This window comes from Anticarsia gemmatalis, chromosome 21 (genome assembly GCF_050436995.1).
Source record: "Anticarsia gemmatalis isolate Benzon Research Colony breed Stoneville strain chromosome 21, ilAntGemm2 primary, whole genome shotgun sequence".
Classification (NCBI taxonomy): domain Eukaryota; kingdom Metazoa; phylum Arthropoda; class Insecta; order Lepidoptera; family Erebidae; genus Anticarsia; species Anticarsia gemmatalis.
Genome location: NC_134765.1, coordinates 4,460,446 through 4,481,307, shown reverse-complemented (window position 1 = coordinate 4,481,307; position 20,862 = coordinate 4,460,446). Strand labels below are relative to the sequence as shown.

At 34.5% G+C, this 20,862-nt stretch overlaps 1 protein-coding gene across 5 annotated transcripts in view; it reads right to left on the bottom strand.

The window, feature by feature from the left end:
* cv-c (RhoGTPase activating protein) overlaps positions 1-20,862 on the bottom strand; it is a 298,529-nt gene that overhangs the window by 20,284 nt on the left and 257,383 nt on the right. For all 5 annotated transcript variants that reach the window (XM_076128413.1, XM_076128414.1, XM_076128415.1 and 2 more), the window contains 3 exons: positions 16,027-16,175; positions 2,636-2,749; positions 957-1,099 (listed from right to left, as the gene is read on the bottom strand). In XM_076128413.1, the coding sequence (XP_075984528.1) occupies positions 957-1,099; positions 2,636-2,749; positions 16,027-16,175 (406 nt within the window). The remainder of the gene's footprint in view (positions 1-956; positions 1,100-2,635; positions 2,750-16,026; positions 16,176-20,862) is intronic.

Below are 20,862 nucleotides of genomic sequence, written 5' to 3'. Positions count from 1 at the left end.
TAAATGCAATTGCAAGAACAATCTATACTAATATTATAAAGCTGAAGAGTTTGTTTGTTTGTTTCAACGCGCTAATATCGGGAACTACTGGTCCGATTTGAAAAATTCTTCCTATTGAACGAGAAAGGCTATAGGCTATATATAATCACGCTACGACCAATAGGAGCAGAGTACCAGTAAAAAAATGTTACAAAAACGGGGAAAGTTATGACCCATTCTCTTTTATGTGACGCAAGCGAAGTTGCGCGGGTCAGCTAGTCTTGATCTAATCTTCTTCTATCTAATCTAATCTTTTTTCTTACTTCTTAGTGGAGTTTTTGAGGGTTTTCTTGTCGGAACTGTCTCGGCTAGGATGAAATTGTCAATGTTTTTTAAAAGACACAAATAAACTTCGTTATCCCTGCACGTGATTTTGAGAACAGTACTGCTCAAAGAAGTACCAGCAAACGATTCTACCACTTCATTAAAAAACAAAAAATAATATAAAAAAATACTACACAATTTTCACGGGGACTTTCCACAGTATTCTCGAGCGTGTAAAGACTGTCTGCAAAGCCTCTTGAATGAAGGGTCACCCTTGTCATTGTTCTACGGCTTTGTAACACCAATTTGCTTAAAAGCTTGAGCTCTTCGTTTGTGATATACCCCTGGTACCTAGGTTTGTATGTAGGGAGTGACAGTCGGATGGATTTTGATGTTTATGTCCAGACATCGTCGCAGTTGTACGAAAGTTCGGACTTTTTAATGCAAAGAATTATAACTAAGTTTTACGTGTAATGAAACATTGTTTTAGTCTCTGGTAGACATGGTGCATTGGTCTGTAGCGACAGTTAACTCTCAGTTGCAGTCAACGTGATATCATTTTTTCACAACCAAATCATAAGCGATGAATGATTTCTTCTACGTACAAATAGTTTCATAGTAAATAAGCGTTAACGTATCTAAGGTATACTTACAGATCAGGTTCAACATCTGTATAAACTCCATCGTTGTCCACGAGTCCCACACGTATTGTGGGTAGAGTTTCATCTTCATCATCTTCTATTTCTCCTCTCGCTTCTCTTGCTTCTCTTTCTGCTAGAGCACGCGCAGCTATCACCTGCAGACAAGATTAAATTTAAAGCATCAATATTAATGTTAATAAATCGAATCGTCACACGAGATAAGTTTTACAGTATAGTCAAGTTTTAGAAGACTACTGAACGACGATTTCATGAGACTATCAGACGACTAAGTTTCGACAAATTCAGTAGGAATAATTGAATTTCTTAGGGTTTTTTTTAAACTAGTTATTCTTTTTAAGTAATTTAAATCCCAAACGCTCTTAAGTAGATAGTACTGACTGTAGAAAATCGCTCAACTGAATCTGATTATTTAGTGCTGTATTATTCTGTAAATTAGTTGATGTGAACATTTTATTCATAATCTAACATACTGTAACTTAACTCAGAGTTAAGCAATCTTACCTAACATTAGTTATCGTTAGGACTTGAACGAATTTAGATTAATAAATACAGCAACATAAAAATTGCCCTAAAAAGCGTAAAAGCTGGTACACAAAATGATAGACTACACCAAACCCATATATCAGTACTAACACGTACATAAGAATTCAGCACGTCAATTTTTCAGTACAACACGCGTAATCCGATACCTATGCCATTTGTCACCGTGTTTTTAATCCCTACAACAAATGTGTGACGATCAACAACATTGTGTATGGTTAGGATTTATTAATAGAATAAGCGATAAATTAAATAATATTCCAGAAATTTCACTGTAGTTTGAGTGTTTATTAAATAGCACATTTTTTAATTATCTGATCTACTGAAGATTTTATGAATTTGCTGAGATTGATAAGCGTCAAAATTATGAAATAATGTTTCACAATAGATAAAAATTATTAAATTCGCTTCTGAACTAGGATAGTTAGTAGATCAGAGAATATATAGTACTTAAATTGTACGATAATCGAGCTCAATCTAATGTTGCTTTGCTACCATTGCCTTGTATTTATTTGTTGTATTCTCGGTTTTCCAGATTTTTCTAATGGTATGCGGCGTTCCAAGCTTCCCGCTACTCGCTTATCTATGCTATTCAGAGTCGACAGTCCAAACATGATATATAACACGGCTGAAAACATTTCAGTCTCGCATTCAAAAAGGTAAAAGTATAAAATATTCAAACTGTTGGACGAGCTTCTATTACGTATTGAAACCGAGGCGTTAATTGCTATGTAAATAGAAATTGTGTTCAGTTTAATGAGGTTTAGTATTCGAGAGTTTAAATTTGTTTATGCTAACGAATAATTGGGGTGAAAATTATTGTTGCCGCAGGATTTAGTCTGTGTTTTATGAACTTCATATCGCTTAGGGACAGACAGCTACGGTCGAGTTAGTCAATCGAATCCCTAGATAGCTATTATAGCAATGTCGGAAAAGTAACACTATACCCAGTACCTCCCTAAACTCAACTCTTGCATGCATGCAAATAACGACGATTTTATGAACCACTTACTTTTAACAGCAAATATCAATTGTAATGGTGGATCACACAAACATTTCTTTCTTGTGGGGATTGGACAAAGATCTCCGAGCACAATGATCGTGTCAAACATTTATCAAGGTATCTTTACCTGTAGTCTTCTCTGCGCTTGTGGTGTGATCTCCACAACGCGGGACCACCGTCTGGACTTCCTCTCGTATTGCCATTTGTCACTCAGCGCGCACTGCTCATCATCTGAATCGTTCTGGGGACAAAATAACATATATCTTAGTAAATACAAAATTGATCCATTTTTATTTTATCTCTCTAGATAGTTTGCTACCTACTAGGTAATATAAAAATAAACCAATGTTATGAGTTTAAGAAAACGATTCTTACAGCTTTTTGTAAGAATACGCCAACCAAGCCACCAATATAACCTAAGAAGATAATCATTCACACCCAATTAGAAACGAATCTGCTTACTTTAAGAATAACAAGTAAATAAACACCAAAAAACTAAACGTGTCAATCAGTCTACAAAAATCCGACAACTTAATACCAAACGTAATCCCTAAGCAATTGAATCCAAATAATTGGATTGATCCAAATTATTATACACGCCCGTAAACCGAGTGAATGTAATTCAATATTGAGTATAACTCAAGTTAATTGAATTAAGCCGTGTTGTGAAGAGAACTGATTGCTTCTCAATGAACTTTGTATTAAGTGTGTACAGGTGGAATGAGTTTCTTGTTTAGTCTTTCAACAAAGGTGGAGACGAAACGTTTATGCGATGACACGGTTTGAGCATTTTGGTAATACTGATTTGAAATTTCAGCTTAGCGTAACGCTTTATGAAGTATTTTGTAATTAATTTTGGACGAGCAAACAATGAAATAAATATAAAACAAAGAATTTAATGGTTTTCTAAATATGTATATGCCATTAAATAAAAAAAAAACATAGTCTCTTTAAATAAGGAACGAAAGGTTTTAAAAAATGAAGTCATTACTTTAAACTAAGAGGCATAGAATAAAATAAAAAAAGTATCAAAATGCTTGTTAGCTACCCTTCTTTGATGGTAACCCTGCTTTATAAACATCACTGTCATTCCGTATATGCATCAATCTATCAACACGTACTTTTTCTATACATTTTCTTAATAATTCCGATCTGTCATAACTGACTAACGAGGTATTATGGCGGATAAACTAGCCGTGTTATACTGAATCAATTTGCTGGCATGACGGAGTGAGATCATGACTTGAAGGTTAGGGACAGTCGAAGGCAAAATGTCTTTATATTTTGTTCATTATTTATAGCCTTTTTGTGGTATGTCAGCACTGCCTGCTAACTTAGCATGTCAAATAAATTACATAGTCTGAACTAAAAATGCGCATTAGATCGAATTTTGACAAGGTACAGAAAAGCCTATACTAATACACATAAGCTTTCACTAAAAATGTGAGCCATTAGCCTTAGAAAAAAACGTAGAGAATAATATTTGTACGCTAACATGGATTGGGTATGTATCGGCGAAAAACAGCTTACTGTGACAATAAGTATGTACATTAAAAAAAAATAATCAACGTCTACTTTAAAATTAAATAAAACAATTTTTCACCGCGACAGTACGGATCAAATGACTTGACACAATTTGTTATTATTTAAAGATGGCGCGTGGTCCGCGAACTTTTTTTTATAGTGGCCGACGCCAATTGCCTATTCAGCCAATACCGCGATGTAGGAGCCAGATCTGTAACTATATTTTTTATTTAATTTTGCGGCCGTTTTTTGTATTTAGAACTTTACTTTTTATCTTTCAATTGTTTTAATTGTTTCGTCAAAAGTAGAGACCTATTTCAATTGTCTAGTAAGCTATCGTTATCCGGTTTTATTTTCGTTGCTATGCAATATTTTTAGCCATTATTTACGGTATGTTGCTAAAATTTGTAGTACAGTAAATAGCCTGACGTTTATTCACGCTAGGTTAGTGAAACTAACTTAAAATATTTGTGGTATTTGTTCATATACTGAAAAAGGTACGGTAAAGGTAAGGTACTTTGCCTAGAAAAACATGGTTATATATGCAATTATAGGTAGAAAGCGATTCCAGGTAGAAGTTTTAATACTTATTAAAAACTTTCCTTTTGAAAGCAGGATCTAGCCATTGCCAGTTTAGTTAGGTAGTAAAATTAACACTAAAACACTCGTTAATAAAACGTGCAAGGACTTATTAACGTACTAATTGCTATGTATAAAGGTTACATCGTTAGATCACTGAAGCTTAAACCGTGTGTACAACGATATGTAAATTGTATACGTGGATAAACATAATGACAACGATTAGTACTGTAGAGATAGCATGTCTCTTTCTAAATAGGAATGTAAGAAAGAGATGTTTACAGTTTCGGACAAGGGCAATTTCTTTTTGTGTCGTATATTTTGTTATTTGTTTGTTCATGATTAGTTAATCCGATAAAATTATTAGCCACAAATAAAATTAAGCCCTAAATAGAATGTACGCCTGATAATATTATAATAATAGTTTTAATCCTATAGTGACACTTTGCTCAACTCTAATCTAAAATATAATTGTACTTTGAGTCCGTTATTTATGTTTGTAAAATGCTCTTTAAAATATTCAGATCCATATAAATAAAAAAAACGGCATAACTAAAGATCTTTTGTGCTTTATACAGACTTAAACCGTTTAGTAACACATAGTCAAAATTACACGCTCTGCAAAACTGATGTTCACGATATATTTTTAAAAGTCAGCTGTCGATGCAGATGCATTATCATCTGCCAGTTCTATAAGGATTAATGGTCTTGTGCCAAACCCATGCAAGCTGGTAAGAATAAACGCTTCTAGATGTATAGAGTTTATGAAAAAAAATATAAAATTATAATATCTGTGTTACTTGTAGGTGTAGGGAAAGGTGTATAAAATTCACCCGCGTTTGCCTTTAAACTACGTGCCATATAATAGGTGCTGGTAATATTTTTCTATTAATTATAACGAAAAAAAAGGCCATCTCAGTATGGGGTATGAAAATGCTTAAATATCAGCTTTCCTAAAAAAAAATACAAATGATAATATTAAGTACATTCTAAAAATGTTTTATTTCGTTATGAATGCATACTCTACCTTATTTCAAGAGTAATACAATCACGAAAGGTCAAAGTAATTATGTGCTCTTATACTGCTACCTACACGGTTCACACCTCAGCATAAAGGATATACGTATGTATATACATACATATTGATGTAAGATATTGTACCTATAGATATATACCACATAGCCACTTTAGTTTCTACGTATGTACGTAGAAACCAAAGTGGCATAAATATTCGCTGTTATCGTATATCGGTCGTGTTCTGCTTCAAGGTTTGGAAAATTAATTAAGAAATAATTTGACATACACTAGTTACTACTTAAAATTTAATTTCTTGTATACTTAGCCAGGATTTTTTATGAAGAACTTTTAATGAGTTAACAGTAAGCGTATGTAGGAAGAATTTTGACAGTCTTTTCATACATTTGTTGTCCCTTATATTATCCCTATTTAAACTGTCATCTTATATCTATCGAAAAAGTTGCCACCTGATAGTCAGGACTAAGTTTAGTTTAGTAGTTATAGTTACCATTTTTTTAATTCTTCGCGCCGATCAACTACCTATGAAAGTGGCTGAAAGAAATTCTATCTTATTTGACAATAACGTGTCTTCTAAAATAAATAAGAACTTTAAAATTTTCTGGTTATTACAATTACACTTAATTAAAATAATAATTTGCCTCTAACTCAAGCCGTTCCAGTGAGCGTTAAGACTAAGCCGATGTACTTCGACTTAACTCAGTAAGCCGGGATTATACGTTGTATTAGCAGTTTGGCGATGTTTATCGATATTACAAGATTATCGAAGCGGAGTCTTGTTTGTTACCAAGTTTCTCCTTTGAGTTTTTTTAAGGATATTGTTGTTTGAGGGATTTGCTTATATCTATTTTAAAAATAAGAATAGTGGGATTTTCTTATAGTTAACCTTAAAATAAGAATAGTTATGTAACCATATGCAAGTGTGCTGCTTATGTAAGCAAGATTTTTTTATTTATTTAAAATCTTGCTTACATAACAAGCTATTCGTTACTGAATTAGATACCTGATGTGCAACAGCAAGATCAAAGGAATCCATGATTACTTACTCAGCGAGATGTTAATGAATGTCTAGTTGTATGTTTAAATTATTTTATTATATGTTTTTTATAGTACGTTTTAAAACAAAAACAAAGTTAGTTTGATACTTGCCCCTTTTATGAATTAAGAAAATAAAAACTAAAAGATAGTGTGAAATTTTGTTTTACAGAAGCATAATAAGTCTAGCTCTGCAATATGTTTAAATTAAAAGGAACCCGTGTACCAAAGGCTTTCTTACGTATTTCATCTGAAACTGCGAAAAGCGCTTTGTTAAAGTTCTAAGAAAACGCCGTATATAATGGGCTACGTTCAAAGGCTTATGGAACATGAATATGTAATTCATAACTATTAAATCGTAATACGTCTAGTGTTTTAAAAATAGTCTTGTTGAGATAAAATTATGAAGTGCTTTTTGTGTGGGACTTTATGTACATTCACAAACAACGAATTCACAGTAAAACTACTTAGGGAATCTATTAATATTTAATTTTGCTCTACGTGGGCATCATTTTCATCCTTGGCTCACAATGGTGACCCGACCATAGCTGCAGCACCGGACGTCGCATGCTGCACCAAAACTTTGATAAGAGTAAAATAAAAAGTAAAGTACTGTACAAAAAGTCGGAACGGATTAAGCTTAAACCTTGCAGTAAAAAGATGAAAGCAATTAAATACAATGATGATTACAATTTAAAAAAGTTTCTTCAATCTAATGTTTTCTCTTATTCTTACCCATCTAATATCTAATTGTCGATCAATATTGCATAAACTGATTGATTGATTGACCACCGGTCAAGTTAACTGAGCGATACATCTGCTATTACAATCTAAATTACACATTGCCTACAGGTATTACCACAGAGAAGATAACCGCTTGCAGAGCGGACATCGCTGCCATTTCTTAATCGACGAAAAAGACGGAGCGAGTTTCTCAAGTCGACCCCTTTTTTTATTTATAACCACACAATACGTATAACTTTTTACAGAGGAGTCCTGTTTTAGCAATTTTTTTTAATTAGGCTATCGCTACTGCTACTATTAGTGGCCGAGTAAATCGACAAAACGAAATCAATTAATTTGTTAACTTATGTCAAAATTATGTTTTGATATTAATGATAGTCGTCAAAATTACTGAATTGCCTACTGTCTACGAAAAAGGAGTAGTGCTTTATGAGAATAGTTAGCAAAAAACTCACAGCCACTCTTTTCAATCTGTATTTGTAAAACTCGCAGCTGGCAAGTCTGCTGAGCTTAAATTGTCACTCTGGTAGACTTTAACTGCTCTGTGGCTATATCATTTAACCTAGAGGTAAATGACACAACGTAATGATTGTATTACGTGGTTCACAATGTTCGTGCACATACAAACAAAATTATATGTAAGTACTACCGATTATTTTGCAATAAGATTAACGTGAGAAAAAATGCTGTATTAAATTAAACATTAAGTTTGTAGCGGCTCGCTACATACAGCGACATCTACTAGGACCAGCGCAACCAACCACCACGCGCAGTGTGACTGACGTCACAAGTCCTAGATCGCGCTATCGAAGTTTGCACGGCAACTGACTATATATACAAGTTCCCGACTACAACAGTTGGGCAGCCTAGGCCCACCAGGCATGATCACCTCGCCTGGTCGGAGGATCCTCCCTTTGTGTTGGAGGAACACGATCACCTCGTTCCTCCACAGTGGTGACCCCGACGTGATTGGAAGCAGCCTTCACGAAGATCAGACCAGCAGCAGCAAACCTTCGCACCCTCATCACTCCTCACTCCTACAGCAGCAGTCGTACAACTCCAGCCAGCATCTTCGGCCACACCAGGGCACTCCACGAACATGTCGCTCACGCACATGACTGGCATACCCTACGGCCTCAGCGGCATCCAACCTGGGCATCATCGTCACGCTACTCTGACGCACCCAGGGCACCGCAACGCTTCGTCTCGACTCACCGCAGACAACAAGCACCTCGCCCCGACTCACTGGGGACACTTCACCGCACACCGCACACCGCACCTCTCCGACTCACTGGAGTTAGCGGCATACAGTTCCGACTCACTGGAACTTGCGGCATACAGTTCCGACTCACTGGGACTAGCGGAATTCGAGTTCCGACTCACTGGAACTCATCGATGGCAGGCACTGGAGAGACTGACTGACATGAAGAGAAGATCGACCTACGGTCTGAGGGGGAGTGATGTAGCGGCTCGCTACATACAGCGACATCTACTAGGACCAGCGCAACCAACCACCACGCGCAGTGTGACTGACGTCACAAGTCCTAGATCGCGCTATCGCAGTTTGCACGGCAACTGACTATATATACAAGTTCCCGACTACAACAGTTGGGCAGCCTAGGCCCACCAGGCATGATCACCTCGCCTGGTCGGAGGATCCTCCCTTTGTGTTGGAGGAACACGATCACCTCGTTCCTCCACAAGTTATTACGCCACTACAGTTTGAAGTAATTCAATTACTTTACGGTATTGTGTTATTATACTTGTACCAACATATTGTATTTTGGAGAGATTGTGTAGTCTTTACATACATGAAATCCTACCACTATGGTAAAAAGACGCAATTTGATTGACAATTTTCTTTGACCGACGACGGCGACCCTTGAAAACTGCTTGGTTTTTCTAACTTGTATCATCTTTCTCTCTACTCAGTTATATCTTATAGATATTAAGTAATCTTCAATTGTGTTCATAATTGAACCTAGTACTTTATAATCAGGAGTCGTAGCTAGTTTTGCCTTAGCATACGTAGTTCTGAAATGAAACCACACAATGTCACGCCAACTAACGTACTACAAAGTAATCTATGCACAAAGTTATAACACAGTGTGAGATGCGATTATTCGGAGCCGTGAGCAACCACCATGCCTGAAATTGTCTGGTTATTAGAATATACGAAGCCTGTTTGTATTAGGCGTTGTTTAGTATGACGTCATGCCTGTGAAACATAGGTAAAGGTAGGCTATATACATATTAATTTTATTAAGTACTAGTAATTAAAGATATATCTAGATATTTTTTCTTGTTTACAAATTTGTATATGGTCTGTTCTTTTAGTGGGTTTTGGTAAAAATGTGTTTTCAAAAGCTGTCGTAAGTTTGGTTGTCGTAAGTAAAATATAGTTTTGTATGATGATATGGTTTAAAAACCTACGACAAAAATTACAACGTATATGTATATGTTTTTAAGAAAAACCAAGTTATGTTAGAATAATGATATATATTTACCACCATTCTAATTTCTAGATTTGTTGTCTTATAACTAAATAGTCTCGAAATATTACACAAAACTAATTAATTAAAACAACATTTCCGAGTCACTTGTTAACAAACTCCAACTTTATCCCCACATGTTTTAACGAGCGGCATTCATCTAAACAACTAATTAACTGCACGTTAACTGAAACTTATTATAAATTCAGCAACTGCAACGCTTTCGTGAAATTAGCTTAATTAAGTTCTCAAGTAATTAGTGAACTGCTGTTGTACTGCGTCGGTGTATTGTGGAACTTTGCAACATACATACAAATCATACACAGAGTGCTGTAACATGTAGTTGCTAAAATATTATATTTTATGAGCGGTGATGGCGCGAAAATAACGTGCATTATTTTGCCGACATAACGTAGGTACCTTAATTTTTGGTTTAAAATTGAACAGTATCAGTATATTTTTCTTTGTATTTTTTATAGTGTGTCAAATTGGTAATTTTAGCACAATATTTTTTTGAGATTGACATTAACTATCCAAAAAATATGATCACGTTGTTTTAATGTAGAGACATAATCAGCGCTTCATAAAAATATAATTTTCAAGCTTAGGTATATTCTTTTACGTCTATAATATATTATTATGTTGATAATATCTCTAAACACCACAAGTCACTATTTAAGTCACATTTAAAAACCAATGTTCAATAAACAGCTATAAAAGAAATCTTTAATAGCTGTGTTGACAGTTTCTCTTGAAATTCATTTAGGCCTGATTTCTTCTTACGCTAATGTTGATCGCCTACATAGGACGAGCGAACCGTCGGTCTCTTATTACACACTGCAGCATCACCTTGCGGTGTCGCATAAAACATTGTGTTTATTTGTACGCTCGACCGATCTACGCGACCGATATCAGCGTAGGAGGAAAGGTAGCCTTAGAGAGGACAAAATACGCTGCGTAATTACACTAACAGGCGATAAAGGACATAATCATGATCATTGGAGGCTCCGGGAATAGCAATATCGTAATAATTACCGAGTTCGTTTTATAGGCTTGAAAGGACGGTGGCACTGAGAATAAACTATCGTTAAGATTAAGTATAATTGGAGAAAACGACATCTACTTGTTTTGTAAAGCGATTTTTTTTCAATAGAGTTAATACTATTGTTTCTTTTTAGTTAACTCAGACCATACCTTTGGTAAAGGATCATAGACATGTGCCACGACACCGTTCATCATTCACAAATTCAGTATATAAAAAATAATGAATTGGTTTGGTAAAAAGATAGAACTAGTCCCAATCAATATTCACTTCCACACTAAAAAATAGCTTCAGTTGTTACAATAATAGAGACATGATTATAATTGCATTGCAATATCAATTTTACGTGACGAAATATATAAAGGTTAGGTTATAACGCAGTACCTAAGCAACTAAAGCAATGAGCACTTAAAGGTTTAACACCCACAGTTTACATAAAACGTAGCTTCACTCCCACACAGTGCACTTCAAACTAAAACTTTGAATTAAACTTCACAAATCTACATCGCACTATCAAGAACAGTCAACTAAAAGTTACGACCGTAAACCAGAAGTTAATTAAACTAAGTTTAACGCGGTGTGAACTGCCGAATGAAAAGTCCGCACTTTTATTGCGCACGTTTTCTCATTTCTAATAAAACCTTTACGATTGGTGGTTGTGTTTTACTTTATGATAATTTATGTTACGGTTATCAAGTTCCTAGTATCGGTAGAAAATGTTAAAGGCTAAAGCGATTTGAACACACTGATCCGTGTAGAAATCGTCTTTGAAAGCAATGATCATATTATTTGCACATTTTAATTCGTAATATGTGATTTTTTTATTCCTATTCCAGTTGATCTGAACGTACAGTCCAGCAACTTACTAGGAACGTTTGTATGCAAGGTTCTCGGCTGTCGGATATATGCAAGTTTCAGAATTGAGAACTACAGGGATACTGATTGATACAGCTATTTCATTTTGGAATTATGTAGAATAATTAATTATAATCTAAAAAATGGATGACATAAGCCGGACCGTATGAAGTGGCGTGCTGAGGCCTTGGCAATCGGTGGAAATGGGGTGATTAGATAAATCGATATAAATCTTACAAGACTAGGCTCTCTACTAAGTTGTCAGATTAGCATACTACAACAATTCTAGTACAAGAGGTAACTTCAAACCGACATAAAAGCTACAAAAAGCTATTTGAAAATCAAAAAGTACTGATATAGTGTTATCCACCGCACTTTTATACATTCATGATCATAAAACAAGCAGTTCAGTGCAATTCCTAGGTTTAATCCAGTGGTTCTCAACCCCTAGGGGAGGGTAATGACCTCTTGATGGGGGCAAAGACTTGATTGAAGCCTGAACGTAAATGAAATGTAAAAATAGAATTCGTTGGCTTGCAATTTGCTTCATTTGAGATGTTACGGCTGATTTTGTAAAGAGGGGTGTGAATTAATTTATTCTATCTTGTCTAGTGAAGCTTAAATAAGATGGTGAAATAAGATGTCGCATTATTTACTAGTTAAATATAGCTTTTTTATCTGACTACGTTGTCATGTAGTAAGCACTAATGTTTGCAGTTTAAAAATGTGCTGAAACATTTTCGACCAGTGTGTTGAGCACAAAGTCTATTTACTCTCTTATCCCGGGAGGAGGCTCATGCCTAGCTATTGGACGGGCAAAATAGACATAAATAAATATTTGGTCACAGTTAGTAAACTTTGAAAATCGCCGTGTCGGATTCACGTATTGGATTATAGTTTTATAAATAAAACGTAGATAAGATTCTACAATACCTGTATATTTTGTAATCCTTAACATGCTCATACGCTTTATTTAAATTTCACACTTTACATTTACGTTGCTACGCCAAAAGGGCGGAACAGCTATGAATAAAAATGGCGGAGTGATAGATCACATAGCGGAGAAGGACATGGGCTTTTAAATAACATAAAACAAATAAAAAACGGGCTGAGCCGAGAGATATCTATAGAACATTATAAATTTATGTGAAAATGTGTAAGGATGTATGTATGCATGTTTGCTTCACGATTTGGAACAGATTTTATTAATAAATATCATTGGACAACTCACACACGGTCATTTGATTCCAAACTAAGCAGAGCTTGTACTATGGTAACCAAATAACTGATAAACATACTTATATACTTCTAAATACATACTTATATAGATAAATTGACATCCAGGCTCAGGACAAATACTCGTGCTCATCACACAAAGATTTGTCCCGGGTGGGATTCGAACCCACCACACGCGGCGCTACGGTTGTTGCGGCGAGGTGACCGCTTAAACCACTGCGCCAAACGTGCAGTTAATGCAAATTATATAATATAATGAAATGATACACAGACAGTTTATAACTTAGATTAACATATAAGGATTCTTCTTACTTTTACAGCGGGAAAACTTTCGCCGAACAAAGTCACGGGTAAAAACTAGTATTCTATAAAATTAAAACAAATCATATACATAGGTATAAAAACGCAATGAACCACTAACTGGATGGTTATCTTTACAAACTCTCTGTAATTCCAGCGATTAAATTAAAACATGTAATTACGGACAAATTAATAAATAACTATTCATTAAACGCATAATTACGACTTATAGCAATCATTATTATGTAATTATGGCTATTAAGGTATGTTCTCATCGTTTGATTATGTTTCGTAAAGGGAGTTTTATACTGGGAATTCGTAAACAACGTTTTTTTCACTGATTAGGCTGGTTATGCGAGAATAATCTAAATATTTGATTATTTGAAATATTTTGTATGTAGTTGACGAAATGTACCGTTAATTTGAATTTGTTTTAGCTATAGAATTATAAATATATTTAAAATTTGTACCTACTTTATTTAGTGTTTGCTTGTTGCTTGTTATTTATTTTCTAAAAACAAAAAAAATCGGATAAATTAAACTTTAGGCAAGCTTTACCTATTTATTTATTCAAACAAACATTGCCTTTCGTCAAAAAGAGGTAATTTTACTTAAATTTTATGTACTCTATAAACACATAAAGACCTTTCCCATATTAATTTTATCAGTCTCATAATATCTCAATATTTTTCACATTTTCTTCAGCGGGGTCTGAAAGAACCTTAACAACTCGCTTGTTCTTTTATAACACAATTTTCCTGTTATACAAATGTAGTCAATTTCCTTAATGAAATTCTGAAAATATAACTTTTAAAGATTCTCGATGAAATATAAAATTGATCGGTCGTTTTTTTACGCTTTAAGAACATTATAAATGGGCTTTTCATAGAATATTGGTTCCAAATAATATCTTTATTTTTAGAGATACGGTTTATTGAATCCGATATTTTATGAAGAAAAGATTGGAGATTTATTCATTATTTTATTGGTATATTTTGGTCGAAAGCCTCTTACAAAAAATGTAGACAGTTAATATTAGTACAGTAGAATTATAACGAAATTCACATTCACAATCAGAGATAGACATTTGTTACCATATTTTTGGCTGCTATAACTAGGAAAATTAATTACTGAAAGCCTCATTGGTCGTAGAAATATTGAAGACACACAAGTGGGTACTATGTTTCTTTGAGAAAGAAAAATAATGAAATGCTTGCTTAATAAAAGCTTGCAAAACTATATACCACAAAGCTTGGTAATACCTAAAATTAAGCCTATTACACGATATAACTTGTACAACTTGTTCTTAAATAGCTTAGGAACTAACTTGGGACTGCTTAGAACTTTTTCAATCACGACTCGGGAACAACTAGTTTCTTTGACGACATTCATTCTGTGTTCAGAGTTAACCAGGCTTTAAGGCTGTTTTATTACGTTTCAGATGAATTATTTCATTTGTTCGGACGATGGCTAATAAGGATAGATTGCAAAATAATTATGTTAAGCGTATTTGTTGTAGGATAGAGATGTCTTTGTATATAATATCCATACGTATGTTTAGTTTTCGTGTGTAAGGAAAGGTATTTGTTAAGCAAATATTTTTTAGTAATGCAATTTTTATGCATGTATTATATATTCATATAAATACAAATTAAGCATACACTTTTGTATTGTTTATGTTTCATGGGCGCAATCTAGCTCATTGGCATAATTGTTTCGGACGCAACAAACATCAAAGAAATTCGCACAACTTATCAAAGACATTTGACAATCAAGAAAATTTTCTGTGTAAAAATAGGCAACCTTTACTGTACTTTATGTTTGTACAAACGCCTAAAAGGGTTCTCAAAACTTAAGACTAATGCATACAAATGTTTACATTAACTAATTATAATACTGTTCATGAGTTACGAAGTAGTAAGTACTAAGTTTTAACTGAGTGGGTTCACTGAGTGTGTGATTTTAAATTAAATCAATTTCAGATTTGCAAGCTATATACTTTTCTGTTTGTCTGAGCGATTTTAAATTTAATCCTTGAAGGCCATTTTTAGAATGTTTCTCTAATAGAGTTATTTCACTTTTACACATGAAAAATCTTGCTCATGAAAAGTCTTGGAGTGCTTTTGCTCCGTAGATAAAGTGCTATTTATTGTCTAAATATTATTTTAGGGCACATATAGGGTATACATTGACTGCTTATCGTCTTACTCATGAATCAAATCTGACAGCACCTATCTTTTGGTGAAACAGTTACCTTTTGTTTCTATTCTATGTCAGACCTCATATACATGGTGTTACAGTATTTCATTGCTTTAGATACATGATATTATATTATGATGGAGGTCTTTTGTGTAGCAGACTACTTTGAGACGACTGGACAAACTTTAAAATATCTCCTATTGTCTATGAAAGCTACAAGTAAGAATAATGCCTAATGCTAGTATGTGGTTTCACGGTTCCGTGTTATTACTCATAATATTCTTATATTGTAATTTCTATACATCCTCATTTGTTTCTAAACTTTATATTTCTCAATTTAACATCATTTTACAGCAGCTAAGACATTTTTTCCGGATTTTCAGGAAAGTATAACGGACTGGAATCTACATTTAAAGCCCTCCACCTGGTTTTTCACCGCATGTACATACGTCGATGCTATAATATAATTCAACTCACCGATCTCTTCTGATGATGATGATGCTCCAGCTTCATGTTCGCGCATCGGTTCAGCGCCGTCAGCCGCCTGAACAGCGACTGTAACGAGTCCGCGTCCAAGAACGGGTGGTCGTTCTGAACGCCTGACACGTCTATTGGGAACTGGAGGTCTGGAACAAAACAAGAATCTAATTAGTCATTTTGTCACATCTTAATGTTATTGCTGTTTCACTCATTTATTGTTCTGCTACTAGCTCTTCGTATGTCGTTGGTGTGTTATGAGCGATGTTGATGGAATTCGGAAATAATTCCTTCTGACCAAAATAATACAAATAAAATATCTGGTGGTTGAGGTGATAATTATCTGAAAACGTCTGATTGAACTTTTTGTGCTTATATTTTTTGTGTGTTGTTTATAATTAAAGTTCGTGCCACGTCTCTACGCCTGAAAATATTCTAATTACTATTTTATAAAACGAATATTTAAAATCCCAAATCATTAATGTCATCTCTTTCAACAATAAAATCATTATAACACCCTGTACATCCCTCCATCAAACAAAATGGGAGGAAGTATCACTCAGTAGTGACATGACATTATCTTAAGAGAAGGTACCCATTGTGTCCTACTCAATCGGTACAGATTACTGCTTACTATGAGATGATGACTTGATGGAGGTGTGACGTGTAGTGTTGTAGGAAATAATATCTACAGAGAAAATGGTCATGACGATTTTAAGAAATTTAATATAATATACCATGAAAGTAGGCTCATACAGAAAATCGATGACACTTTACGACTTCATTGAAGTCCAGTGTCATAAAATGACGTTGAACTTCCAACTAAGCTAAGCTATGGAAGTACGGTAATATCATTTTTAAAAAAATAACTTTAGTAAATTGACAATATCGTTAAAAGTGCTGTGTCGAATCAAATATACTTCATACTTCTAGAAAAGTGATATTATAATATTCAAAAGTCACACACATATTTTATTTGCCAATTACTTTCCAGGTCGCAATGATAAAAGGCTCGCATCAAAATATATAACGTTTTTCATATATCCATCCACCATTACTTAAACGCCATCTACTTAACGCTTCAGTAAGCACCTGTACGTGAGTGACAGTGAAAATATTATTCTACCCGCAAAACGCACAGTTGACATGTTCAGGAAATGGAGGAGTATTCCCGGTAAATGTGAAATTGAATGAATAAAAAGACAATGGGGATGTTGCATTTGTTTGAAATATAAGACATTTTTATGAAGCTTTAAGTGTGGAAGGTTGTTTTAAAAAATGGTATTTGGTTCACGTTTGAGTCCCATAAACACATTTTTTTGGTGTTCAACTAAATAAAAGTGAAACCATGTCGTAGAAGAACGATAGACGTAGTTTATATAAAACTCTTTTTCTATACTTATATGTAATACTTAACAGTATTACATATAAGTACAGAAAAGCTCTATATAAGCTCTAAATATTAAAATTTTAATGAAAGTTAAAAAACATACGCAAAACGAATGTACTAATTTTAATGTTATTGTTTCATGTTATTAAATTTTCTTCCCCACATATTAACCCTTAAAAACCAAAAGTAAGTACAAACACTCCCCAAAAGTGACTCCTACACACAAATATTAGACAAAACGTGTCTAAACTCCCAAAATTATTAAACCAATTTCGCTCCACGTTAAATCAATTTTGGCCGAACATTTGACGCGCCGTCCTACGCAAGCTCACAGCCAAACAGGCTTTATGTACCTACGCCGGCTCAATTTCAGCCTGTAGGCATCTGTTTGCGTCTGTCAAAGCTAACTAGATTCCCTCCAGCTTTGTTGTGGCAACTCTGAGCTGAATTGTAATGCACCGGCTTTTTGTTAATGAAATGGAAAAAGATTTCTGTTTTGTTTGCAAAATTTACTAATTAACTGTGTGACATTTAAAACTCCTACGCATAGTTAAGTGGATTATGTGACTGTGGAATACGAAGTTAGAGCGGATTTTTGAATTAGTCACAGATTTTTTTTGTGGAATTCGTATGTTTATACGAATAATGTAACCAATTGATATTTTAATTGCTAATTCATAATTTTAATAAGCAGCCCTTTATCTTGTCGCCTAAAAAAGGGTCATAAACCAAATTTTATTTAAATTCACAGTAGAAGAAAGGTACTGCTTGTGATTACTAAAAACTACCTTTTGTGGCCGGCAATAGGTAAAAGATCTCGGTAAACCTTTGACGTCATGTCTAGAAACTAGAATTTAATATTGTTAACATGAATAAAACTAATAACACAATTTCTACAATCTATTTTCTCCAACTGTCATCTAACATGTCTAAACGAACTAAAATAAAAGCAGCCATTTGAAGTTATCGCGGACATAGAACTGGGACGGTTGTCACAAAGCGTTCTGTATCTGATGACGTAACGTCCGGCTGGCGGAGTGGGGGGCGGAAGTGGTGGGAGTCCAGTCGAGCGCCGCACGTCGAACATGTAGGTCGTGTTTGAGCGTAATTGTTTGAAAATGTGAAATGGTTTGTAGAAAAATGGTATTGCTTTTCATAGGTGCATTATTATATTTGATATTTTAAAATATTGTGTTTTTTACGATTTTGATAGATTTTGGCGTTAAAAGGCGTTTGGAATCAAAAACAAAAAGTGAGAAATCATATTGAAATGGGTAATCAAAAAAATACTGAATACGAAAATTGAATTTTGTAATAAAAATAATATCCAAAACAGATTATAATCTCAGAGAATGGAGAATGTTAACAAATTTGGATTATTAGCTCTCCATATTCTCTGTTAAAAATAAAAAAATACTAGTGAAAGAATTACTTTGATACGTCAATTAGTTTCCGATTTATAAGTAAAACAAGTTGTAACCGCGCGAGTCGGTGTGATGTCATTGTACATTACGCTAAGTCTGGCTCACATAGTCTTTTTTAATAATATTTACTATTATTACACTTTAAATGTAATAAGCAGACGAAAACACAACAAAATACTGCATAAGCTATTACATCTACGGCTGGAGACTTGATATTAAGCGGGACGCGGCCCGCGCGGCATGGTGTAGTATGACGTCACGCTGTTAGCGGGACTTGATATTTTTTGAAACTTTGAATGCTTGTAAAATCAAAACTACTTGGTATTTTTGACGGAACAAAAACTAGTTTGCATGTACATGTACAGGCTTTACTGAGTCAAAATTTCAAGCGATTTGGCATACCTAGTAACATTCTCCATTTAGAATCAATTTCAATTCCCAAAATACTCGTAATACATTCTATTCAGAATCTTTATTAAAGACCCTACAAAGATATTGTTCCATAAATACATATGACTGTTTCAACTAGTAATTCAATTGCCCTTGGCCGTAATATACTACAACTGTTTAACTGAATATCAGGTCAATAGCGTACGATAAAGTTTTCAGCTTCAGCTGGTATGTGCTATTTAGTCCATAATATATCATAAATTATTTTTCGTCGATGAGAAATTTAAAGCAAATGGTAACTGGATTGTTGATGTAAATCAAGTCTGGCATCTACAAAATGATTAAAATCTGTCTCAGGCTATGTAGCTTTTTTCGTAAATAATGTTGAAATTATAATAATTACAGACTGAAACATTTTATTAGACACTCATTTCATACCAACGAAAATATGACATAGTGACGTCACTACGTCGTATTTATATACTAAAATGTGTTTTTAACATTTCATAAAGAGTAGCTGATTTTACTGGTAGGCAACTACCCTATTTTCAATGCTCTACTAAACTTGTCTCTAACTCTGTAACTTACTCTTTAAAGCAGTGCATATTGAACAAAAAAAGAGTTTTGCGCTGCCAGTTCAGTCTCAAATCTTTCATGAACGTTTGTTCGATACTAGTAATTGGGCTATCACGCATTATTGCACCGGTATACTTGAACGAGGCCTATCTTAAAAATCTATACTAATCTATACTAATAATAAAAAGCTGAAGAGTTTGTTTGCTTGTTTGTTTGAACGCGCTAATCTCAGGAACTACTGGTCCGATTTGAAAAATTATTTCAGTGTTAGATAGTCCATTTATCGAGAACGGCTATAGGCTATATATCATCACGCTACTACCAATAGGAGCATAGTACCAGTGAAAAATGTTACAAAAACGGGGACAATTTTGAACGCTTATGTAACGCAAGCGAAGTTGCGCGGGTCAGCTAGTAAATTATATTAATTTTTTTTTTTTAAAAGACAACTCCCGCACTAAGAATTGCTCTTGTGTTGCGGGGACTTTTACAAACATACAAACAACGGACACAAAGCACAACCAGACCCGAAACAATTATTTGTGGATCGCACAAATAATTGTCCCGTGTGGGAATCGAACCCACGACCTCCCGTTGCGGTGGTATCGGCGTGGCGACCTAAACCACTGCGCCACGGAGGCAGTATTTGTATTAATGTATATCAATAGCACCGTACAGCACGTGTACTTTACAAAATTGGGTCTCTATTATAAACATGGACGTGGGTGAATTAATACCACCTCCGCCTAACCTTTTGCCATAATGACATGACGTTTTATGAAATTGTACCAAAAACTCCAAAAGGTTCAAAATTAAATTGACATCAATCAGTTAGAAAATAATATAACGGTGTTTCCTTTATTTCGGCTGGCAACACTTGTCAGGGTGACGAGGGTGCAGTGACGTAGGTACGGTCGGCAACTAAAGTTTATTCCGTTGATTGTTGCTGACTGTACTTAGTTTGTTTGTGAAGGGCTGGTATGTTTTGTGTGAGTGTGTTAATAATGGTCGTGAGACTGGTAAAGCGTATGTCGTGTGAGTTATTGTGATAAATAA